Source organism: Lolium perenne, chromosome 4, assembly GCF_019359855.2.
Source record: "Lolium perenne isolate Kyuss_39 chromosome 4, Kyuss_2.0, whole genome shotgun sequence".
Lineage (NCBI taxonomy): Eukaryota > Viridiplantae > Streptophyta > Magnoliopsida > Poales > Poaceae > Lolium > Lolium perenne.
Genome location: NC_067247.2, coordinates 99,654,091 through 99,664,738, shown reverse-complemented (window position 1 = coordinate 99,664,738; position 10,648 = coordinate 99,654,091). Strand labels below are relative to the sequence as shown.

Here is a 10,648-nt window from a genome sequence, read left to right as displayed (position 1 = left end):
TGTCAGATAATAAAGGCTTTAACTTTTCAATTGGTCCATCCTTTTAGTTACTCAAAAGTCATTGGTCTGATCACTAACTAGTACACCTCTCAAATCCTACTGGAACGAAACAACTGGTTACAACGGGTATATTACAGCAACAGAGTTTCGAGAGAAGTTATGGTACATACATTGGGACATCTCAGATGACGGTCTCAGAGCTCATACTAAAATTACAATGGTAGCTAGGTAGGATGAAATGTTTGCTGGTCATGGCACTATCAAGGCTTAAAGATGCTGGAACAGCTCCGGCAGATGGGCGTTCGTGAGCTTGGTCCGCTTAGTCATCCCACGTTGCTTCTTCTTAGGCTTAGCCTTGGGTTTCACACCGTGGATCTGGGCTGCTGCTCGCCGTTTGGTGGTGTCGGTCATCGGCTTCATGCCGTTCTTCTGGAGCTCCTTTTCAATATCAACCATGTCACGTGGCAACTCAATCCCCCGAAACAGCTCCTTCAGGTCATCATCAATCTTGATTTTTGCTTTCGGATCATTGGGGTAAACCATGTCCTCCTGTGAATCCATGTTTGATAACAGCCAAACTTCCCCTGCTGCCTTCAAAGCCTACAGTCCAGCAATATGCGAGATTATAAATAAATTCACAAACTATAAGAAATGTGAATACAAATTATGGCAATCAAGATTACCCAATTAAAAATCATATAAGGATAGAAATACATGAAGCCATTGTTTTAGTACTTCAATGGGTACTGCACCGATTTAACAAAATTTAAGGGCAACTGAACTCACTAAAATGGTACAGTACCTTCAGTTGAACAATACATTAGCAACAAGACCAAAAGAAACTCATGTGAAACTACTGTTATTTGTGGACACCTTTTGTTGTTATAGAATTTGCAGAACTGACTTGTGCCCACTCTTACATAACTTCTTGGAAACTTCCAACATAAGTGAATATTCTCATGATGTATCTATGATGACGCTCGTAACTTCCTTGTCCAGAAGGACCATAATTTAGGTCTCTAGAAAGAAGTGCTTCTTTATTTTATTTATTATAGACTTATCCACTTAGATGAATAAATCATACTCTAGTATATCAATCTAGGTATGGGTGGCCAGTAAGTGTGCTCAGTACGTTACTCTGAAGTCCAGGGTTAAAATGAGAAGTATTAAGCACCATTGGGTGAAACAACAAGTATCCATGTAGCTTGGGAATATGGCAAGCTTTAGAGCACATGGTTGATTGATTCAAATATTTCACTAGTTGGGTACCATGCAGAACATTTAAGTACAAAATGGGATCCAAGAACCTCAAAGTATCAGTTCAGGAGAATTAGGATGACCTGCAAATCTTCTAGTACAGTTGGGTATGCATCCTTCACTTCCACAATAGCAAGACCCTCTCGGTGACCCCTTATCAAATCAAGTAGTTGATCTTTTCCCTTCAAATCATGCTTGGACTGCACAAGTGCAAACAGCCAACTAACAGAGAGATCTTCAAACTGATTTAACTTCAAAGAGCCAAAGAAGCCTATGGAGGTGACACATTTTTTATGTTAAAATGTTCAGTACTCATAATTAAAAGTATCTTCATCATCAATTACAAATTTATTAGACATGAAACATGAAGCACTAACAGGATTCAAGCTAGGTACTTTGAGGTTATTCCTTTGAGTGCAAGCTGAAAACATAAATGTCAAGGACTAATCACCTTGTACGAAAAACGCCTCCCATCATAGTGTACTTTGAGGTTATTCCTCAGACTGTCAAAGACAGCCTTATTACCACTGATATCAACATAAGTTGCATCATTTATTTGCTCTGCACTAAACGCTTGTCTTGTCTGCAGTAAATATCAATTACATGAGTGAGAAACAGCAGGCAATATAAAGAAGGTTCAGATAATTCTCTTTGTGAAGACATTTGTAACTTCTACCATTAAGACAGAGAATACTAATATGTACAAAAGATAACCAGAGTAGATAATTGTCATAAGAGTTCTTATTTGTGTTGTTGGTTTGAGCTTTGAAGTTCTTACATGTACCAACAGAATATATCCAGTCAGTCTATATAGTCCAACTTTAGTCACCAGGAAGGTGGAATCAATTATGAGCCTAAACTGTAAATAACCCTTGAGCTAGCAGTTGAAACCCTTGTGTGATGATAATTAATTCCACATGAAGAGTCGTAACAATTATTGGTATATAAACTCAATTAGCAGAATACAGCTTTTTTTAAAAATGTATTAACATGATCATTTGCAGGATCAATGGAAAAAACTGAAACACCTCAGCAGGGGATGACATTTGCCATCTTACGCTAGTAAGGAAAGTAAAGAAGGAAATAAGGCTGTAGCTTAGTCAGAAGTACCTTGTAAAGCAGTTCAATGACAAGCTTGATCTGTGCCCCGGCAGGAGATTTCCTAATCGAATGAATGTGTTGTAGCCTTTCTGTATCATTCGAAAATTTAATAGGATGTGCAGGCCTTGCTGGAGCAGATGGAGCATTAATCGGTGGGGCCCTGTGCTTTGGTTTTGTGGTCGAAGCATGGCTTGCGGCGATGCTGGCCAAAGATGACTGGCACCTCTCCTGCTGCTGCTTAAATTTGGAGAGGCTGTCCTTGAGATCCATCTAACAATGTCATGCTCAAAAGTAATAAGTGTGACAATCATGAATACAAACAATTGAATATGAAATATATATAATCAACTAACTACTATGGTTCCTCTCTACAGTTCAAGGAACTAGAAATAGGGTATCGAAAACCTGAAAATATGGTCAGAGATGATACAATCTGAGTTGGTACAGACACACTATGGATGCTCCACCAAATAATTGTTTATTAAGGCGTTGTAGTTCCGTTTCATTATCCGGTGACATGCAATGGAAGCTGCCCCGGTGGTGAACACTGCCGTCAAGCGGAGCTAGAGGCATTGACCGCTGTGGTACTAGATTGGCCTTCCATAGATTGACCAGTCAGGTCCAGCGCAGTACAGGCCACCACAAGAACTGGAGGTGGAGAAGCCGGTCGCACCTTCGATGTTCTTGTCGAGCGCAGGAGGATAAATTTTCCTTGTTTTCTCATGTACCCCTTTATCACCAATATTTTTTGGTGAATTGCTTAACCCGTCGCCATCAGTTGCTTCTCACTTCTCAGCATGGGTGAGATTCCAGAAGTAGGAGAAGATGTGCACATTAGCCTGGCTGACGCGGACTGAGCAACAATGTAGCAGCAGAGGAGATGAAAAGAGGTACCATTGGTTGGAGGTCGAGCGAAAGGCCCACTCCCCGCGTGAGAAAAACTAGGTAAAGTGGCAAAATTCATCTCTAGAAAAGCCAATCCACCCCCATCCTATGCAAAATCATGCTAATACACCATAGAAATGGAAGCTATCTTAGCATCGAAATGGCACACACACACACAGGCCAGCATCACAAGCATCGCATCGCGTGTGCCCTCCAGAACCACGCTGAAACACCAACCTGGAGGGTTGAACCTAACGTTGGGCATGGGGTTTCAAACGAACCTCGCAAAATTGGAAATCGAGTGCTGTTAGCAATCTACCACGCGGAGATAAATCCTAAACAAATTGGATGAATTAGAGTGTTCATTCTACAAAGAAAGGTACGGATAAGATAGCACATATAGCACAGAAAAGACCAGGATAATATGCTCAGAACAAGTTAGGGTTCGTCAACACAAAATAAATTAACCCGACAACGGACTCACTCCCAGCAAGTCCTCTACAGCGGATAAGGGGGGAAGCCTATGAGAGAAGAATACCTTCGGGAGCTGAGGCGTCGGGGCGTGCTTCGCAGAGAGAGAGAGAGAGGTGGCGCAGTGCGGTGGGCGGCGGTAGTAAGCGGAGAGGGGAGCGGCGCAGAGCCGGCGATGGGTTGATGCAGAGTCCAACGGGCGTGGCGCTGACGATGAATTTGGGAATTAGGGCTTGGATGGCGAATCTAGGGTTGCTCGCATAGTTTTTTTTCCTGTTTTTCGATTTGGCCTTGCTGGTGAATACACGGTTGCAAATCTCAGTTGCAACCGAAAAAGTTCTAGTTGCAACTTATAAATAAAATATACCAATGGCAATGTAAATCTGTTGGTCCTGAACCATTTTTTTAGATAATAACTGATGGAATTCATTGGCGAAACGGATTACAAACGACTCCAATAAAGAAAAATACAATATGATTCCAGACTTTTGCAAGAATGATCTCACACCATACTTTCAGATCACAATCAAACTCATCGTCCTCGTCGTCACCAAACAAATACAGAGACCGAAGCCAGAGGCAGCGCATCTTCCAACACCATCGAATCACCGCCGCCACCGTCGCCACACTGGGCTTTGAACACCGAAGGAGTGCCCACCCCAGAGGGTGAGAGCTAATAATCTTTTCCAGACCATCGGGCAGGCAGGAGATGGGGAAGAGCCAGCAGTACCTCCAGGCGAAGATCCGCGAGCAGTAGACCCAAGCCACCAGTAGAACGCTCCACCATCTGGCAGGTTCAGGCGTCGACACGTCAAGCCGCCTCCACCCCTCGCCACCAAGGCCGCCGGAGGGAGCTGCAAGACGTTGTAGCCGCAGACCACCAGAAGAGCACACACGACCCTAAAAAGGAGGATTGTGGTACCATCCTCTTCCTCTCCCTCGCCATGGCCGGCCAAGGGGAAGACAACAACAACAAACCCCGCGGTGGGGTCGAAGATCGACCGCACCCGGGGAGACCACCCTCCCCAGATCCACAGTCTGGGAGGATACCTGGCCAGCAGCTCGCCGGTGAAAGGATCGTATGCCGCTGACGTGGGCATTACCCTTCGAGTAACCAGCGTTGCCCTATCCGGTATTGTCTAATTGGAGGCCCATGAAAACACCTGGAGGCGTGGTGGGCCTCTAGGACGGCGCACCAGAAGATTCCTTGGCGGGCAAGACAAGGAAGCGAACAAACAAGGAAAGATTGGATCTAAACTACTGTAAACCTAGTCGTATTCGGTTAGACCTCTTGAGACCTGGCCTCCTATATAAAGGCCAGGAGAGGGGCTGCCGAGGGACCACGAACAATCTTAGCAATCTTAGCCAGGAAAAGCTTAGAGCTAGGTAACCCTAGCAACAGCAATCTCGCCTAGATCTCAGCCGAACTATTCGGCACCCCATTGTAACCCATTGTTTTCATAATCAAAGAACAGACAGGCAGGACGTAAGGGTTTTACCTCATCGAGGGCCCCGAACCTGGGTAAATCGCTCTCCCCGCTTGTTTGTGAACCGATGTCTCGTGTCAGCCTACAGGATTCCGCGAACCCTAAGCCCCTATCGGAGGGCATTGGCGAGGAGTACCCTCGACAATTGGCGCCGTCTGTGGGAACCCTGTCGGCACAAGATCGGACATCGGCTGAGCCCGTCATGTCATCAGCAGCTTCATCAGCACCATCATCGTCTCATCTGGGAAGCCCGATCCGTTTCGGCTCCTACGAATTCACCCCGCACAGCGAATCGTCTCGCTCCACCTTCTCTGGTCTGCAAGGCAACATGGACATGGCGTTCGGGAGCGTCCACTACAACGTCAACTCAGAGGGAATCCTCCGGCTACTGGAATCTCCTATCTCCAGATCGACAAGCCCAAGTGCGTCATCGACATCCGACCTTTCGGCTGGCCAGGAAAACCCGTCGAGTCCGTCCGCGCCATCGACTCCTCGCTCGGCATCCTCCATGTCGGTTGGATCTGATGACCCCGTGCCCTCGGAGATGACCTCGTACTACTGCATAAACTGCGACACCAGGCATGGACTAGGGTCAAGCGACACGCCATTCATCTGCAACGCCTACTATTCGTCGGGAGAGGACAGCATCGGTAGCGTCGTCCGAGGAGACACCCGAAGAGTGGCGCCCCTCCAAGTCTACGTCGCTAATAGGGGAGATGGAGAACGCACCCCCCGTTCCAGCAGGCGAGCTAGTTTCGGAGATAGCGCCAGCAATGACAATAGCGACCACACCATTACAGAAGAAGAGTGGGCAGCAGCCAAGGCAGCCGTGCTCAACAACACACCGCTTTCGGCGGGAACCACGGTTGGTACGCTCAACGCTTACCGCTCCATATTGGAGAAAAATCGGGAGCGCCTGTCTAAGGAGCAAGCCACCCTCGAGAAACGACTATCTGCGGCAGACCGGTCCAACGAGCGACGAAGGGCCTCGCAGGGGAGTGCCTCCCGAAGTACCCACGGAGGGGGCAAACATCGATCGAGGATGTCCAGGCTTTCGGAAGATGATGCAAGGGAGATAACATCAAACTTGACCAAGTCCTTTATGACCACGGACACCGCAGGCATGCCACGGCCAAAAACCGTCGCAGGAGCAACATCCAATCTTGCAGCGTACCTCATTAACCAGCGTCCCGAAGGATCCATGGCTCAGGCCCATCGCGGTGCTTTGGAGAGTCTTGCGATACTAGGACATAATCTAGTCCCGCCGAAAGAGAAGACCCTGCAGGCCAGCGGGTCAAAACATCGCGCAAGAGACGCTCGGGACGAAATCACACAGAGCAGGATTGACAAAGCAAGGCGACGACGCGCCATGAGAGAAGAACTTGACAGTGATTCTTCGGACGAGACCCAGGAGAACGACGGCGAGCTTAGAGGAGCCGATTGTCTGAGCTACAAAATTCGGGAGGCGATGCCACCCAAGAAGTTCAAACCTACACCTACCGACGCTGCCAAATACGATGGGCAGCAGGAGCCAAGATCCTGGATAGAGGACTATCTGTGACGATGAATTACGCAAAAAGGGAATCGGATAGCAGCAATGCAATGTCTACGACTTTACCTAAAGGACTCGGCACGAGCCTGGCTCGAGAGGGCTGCCGAAGGGTTCCATCAAGTCATGGGATGACTTAGTAGAAGCTTTGTCGCTAACTTTGAAGCAACCTACAAAAGGCCCGTCGGGATCGAGGAGTTACGGCACGCCAATGAAGCAGAAGGAGTCGATGCGCGCGTACATCGGGAGGTTCACCAAACTCCTAAATGCTGCGGAAGACGTATCTGTCGACAGGGCAATTGACGCTTTCAGCGATGGCATCCGACGTGAAAGCTATATAGAAGAGCTTGGGCGCAAGAAGCCGAAGACCATAACCAAGCTAATGGAAATCGCAAACAGCTGGGCCGATGGTGAAGACAATGTCCAAAAACCACGGCAGCGCAGCGACGACGAAGAGGATGACCAGCCGAAGAATGATTCGGGTGGTCGAAGGGATCGGAATAAGAGAAGGAAGAACCGCAGTTACGATGACAACAACTTGGTGGCCGCAGGTTACTCTGATCGACAGGATGATCGGTACGACAATAGGCGAGACGATCGGCAGACGGTGTCGGAACGACTCTGGGAACCGTGGCAACTATAAACCACGACCTCAGAGAACTCCCAAATTGCCCTACGCTGAACAGATCAATGCCCCTTGCTACCTACATTCTTATACCGATTCCAAGGATGGAAAAGTAAAGTCTAGCCACCTGCTTAGGGATTGTCGGCAGTTCCTCGATATGCATGAACTCATCCAGCAAGCAGGCCAGAAGCAGCTACCGCCACCACCACCGCCACCCCCGTCACAGCATCAAGTACAGCAGGCCCAACCTCATCAACTCAACGAGGCGTTTCCACCGCCACGTGGGCAAATGAATATGATCCACAGGACAGGTGTTTCAAGGAGAGAAATGAAGAAGCTCACCCGAGAAATCAACCTGGCAGAAAGCGTCATGGCGAACATTCCTGAATATGTCGAATGGTCGTCTCAGGAAATCACGTTCAGTCGAATGGACCACCCGATGACTATACCAAAGCCAGGGCACGCCGCCCTAGTGGTCGAAGCACAGATAGGAGGGTTTAAGATGAGCAAAGTCTTCATGGATGGAGGAAGTGGACTCAACTTTGATATTCCTTGACACAATTCAAAGTATGGGGATCACCATGAGAATCTTTGGAAGACTCAGATACTCGTTTCCATGGGATACTCCCTACTTCACCAGCGCATTCTCTTGGCAAAGCTTACTTGAACGTCGTTTTCGGTAAACCCGACAACTTCAGGAAGGAGAAGATCGAGTTCGAAGTCGTGAACTGGGAATCACAGTACCACGCCATACTCGGAAGACCAGCTTACGCCAAGTTCATGGCCGTGCCGCACTACGCATACCTCAAGCTGAAGATGCCAGGGAACAATGGAACAAACATCACAGTCTATGGGAGCTTCTCACGCTCGGACAATTGTGACCGTGATTTTCAAAGGATTGCTGCTAAATTTGGGCCACGGCGAGATACTGTCGACCCCCCGCCCAAGTTGACGATACAAGAAATCAAGGAGGAAAAACTCGACAGGGAAATCAAGAAGAAGCCAGCTCCCGAAGGCCCAGCAATAGCATCGGCAGAAAAAGTTTCGGCAGAAGACGCAGGAGGCGGCAAGATGCTAACAATCGCTGCTCAAGCATCTGGCGAAATCAACAGCACTGTCGCGACCACCAGCATGACGAAGAAATCGGAAGATCCTTCTGAGGAAGAGAAGAACCCCTTTCTTGATAAAACACTCCCCTAGTTTTTAAATTTTTTCCCTTTTACTTTACACAGGGCCTCTTATTTTCGCCCTTCAGTTTCATATTTACCCTATCAATAAGTACTTAAATTCCGATTCTTGTTAAAGTATTGCAGTAATCTAAAGCATCTATGACCGTGCTGCCGCCAAGTAGCGGCATAACTTAACGCGCGGCAGAAGATAGCGTTCAGGGCAAAAACCTTTACGAGCACTTCAAAGAAGAAAAGGGACATTAATCCTCCACTCTGCTTCAGATGCCTCTACGAGTGCCGTACAAAGCAAGAGTTTGGAAAACTTACACACAACCCACGCTCGATATTTCACTTATAGAAATATCAGAGAGCAACGGGCTCATCGGCAGAATCATTACACCCGAAAAATTCGGGAATGATTGTCGAAATTTACAAACGGTTGAAAGCAAAGTTGCGCATACAACAGGTTTAGCAAAACCTGCAACACGAGCTGATCACTCATAATGATTTGCTAACCAACTAGTACACATACATCCAACGGGCAATTAAGCTTCGCCCCTTTGAGTATTTGCCAACGGCATGGTAAAAAGTACATACTCATGTATCAACCAGATAAGAAGCTTCGGCTCAAAAATCCGAACACTCGGATGAACTAGCCAATACAATTTACAAAAGTAATTTTACACCTTTATATATCACCCTTGCGGAGTTTCCTTTTCCTCGGGTACCTTTGACATCTCCTCAAGCCTGTCGACAATTATATGGGCAGGTGCTAAAACCTTCGGGTACAGCTCCTCGAAATCGCCAGTTGCGTTGGCAATAGACAGCAAGCAAGCTGAAGGATAACAAGCAAGCACAAGGGCAAGCGTGCACTTGGCCCCTGCAAAGACTTGAGATCTTACCAGCTCTCGAACCTTCTTGGCGCTCCCAAATTCAGACATCAAAGTCAAGAGGGTAGGGGGAACTGCATTCAGAGGAAACATTGTTTTCCAAACTACCCTCATAGCCTTGTAGCACTTGTCGAAAAACTGGTGGACCTGGTGCACTCGATCCTGAAATTTGACGACAGCCGAGGCCTTCGAGAGTTCCCGCCAGAAAATTTCTTCGGATGAGGAAAGCTGAGTCAAAGCATGCACCCGTTCGTGTATCCGCTTGTTCTCTTCCGCATGGTTCAACGCTATGACTGCCAAAAGAATTATTCAAGACTCAGACAAGAAGTTGCTAGCAAACAGGCAAAGGGATCAGGAAACTTACAGTTTAAACTTTCGGTAGCCTTATGCAGTTCGCCAAGAGTGTACCGCTCCACGTCGGCTGCAATCTCGCTCTTTTTATTGATGATGGCAGCTAAAGCATAAGTGCTGCGTAAATCCTTTTCCATCTGCGTGATCCGATCTTTCATGCGCTGGATCCGATCGCTTTCAGGAAGAGCACCCGACGAGTCGTCTGCAAACGAGGGTACTGGGAAGACCTGCAAAAAATACTGGTTATAAAGAAGTGATGGATATGGTACAGCCAAACATCCAAAATAACTCCCATCGGGAGAAGTGCAAGAAAGTGATATCATAACAAAAGTGTGCTAACAACAATGCTAGCACAGAGTTTATTACAAAGCATGAGTTGTGCGGCAGAACAATGTTTCGCATCAGCTCAAGGCACAAGTTTATTACAAGAATCAAGGGAGCTGAGTTTGAGTCGATGAACTAGGGCCAGTCGACGATTTCCTTGATGAAACCAGTTCAAGAAGCTGACGGGCGCAAGTAAGAGCAGAAGCCTTAAAGGTGCTCAAATCAACAGGCTGCCCGTCTTGCTCTTTTGGAAGCCCCTTAGTCATTTCCTCGATGTCACCCTTAAAGCTGTAACCCATCATAAGCTGGAAGGCAAGGACAGCACCAAAAGTGCGCGATGTACGCTTGAATACCTCGATGACCTTCTTGGTGTCAACCGCGAAGGTATCGATCAGCTGTCCCAGGGTCTTCTCTTGCTTGATCTTGGGGAAGATCATCGAGTGCATCCGCGCTAGAGCACCCTTCCCCTTCACAAGAAGCTCTTGTGTAAGCTGGTGAGAAGCGAGAATCGTTGACACAGCGTTTGCTGGGGAGTTATT

The 10,648-nt window shown here is 47.4% G+C and overlaps 1 protein-coding gene across 2 annotated transcripts; it reads right to left on the bottom strand.

The window, feature by feature from the left end:
- On the bottom strand, positions 1 to 4,025 carry LOC127293449 (transcription initiation factor IIE subunit beta). 2 transcript variants are annotated; one of them, XM_051323075.2, is made up of 5 exons: positions 3,782 to 4,025; positions 2,368 to 2,642; positions 1,709 to 1,840; positions 1,341 to 1,457; positions 1 to 600 (listed from the first exon to the last, which is right to left on the bottom strand). In XM_051323075.2, exons 2-5 carry the CDS (start codon positions 2,626 to 2,628, stop codon positions 268 to 270), a joined length of 843 nt encoding a protein of 280 aa, XP_051179035.1. In that variant the 5' UTR covers positions 2,629 to 2,642; positions 3,782 to 4,025; the 3' UTR covers positions 1 to 267. The 2 variants fall into 2 exon arrangements, with proteins under 2 accessions (XP_051179035.1, XP_051179034.1); XM_051323074.2 differs by having other exon boundaries at positions 2,368 to 2,628; positions 3,782 to 4,024.
- Between the last annotated feature and the right edge of the window lie 6,623 nt (positions 4,026 to 10,648).

Coding starts and splice junctions, on each gene's coding strand:
- LOC127293449 (XM_051323075.2), bottom strand. CDS start 2,628: ATGGATCTCAAGGACAGCCTCTCCAAATTTAAGCAGCAGCAGGAGAGG. Junction 1,841..2,367: donor TCATTGAACTGCTTTACAAG/GTACTTCTGACT, acceptor TATTTACTGCAG/ACAAGACAAGCGTTTAGTGC. Junction 601..1,340: donor CTGTACTAGAAGATTTGCAG/GTCATCCTAATT, acceptor GCTGGACTGTAG/GCTTTGAAGGCAGCAGGGGA.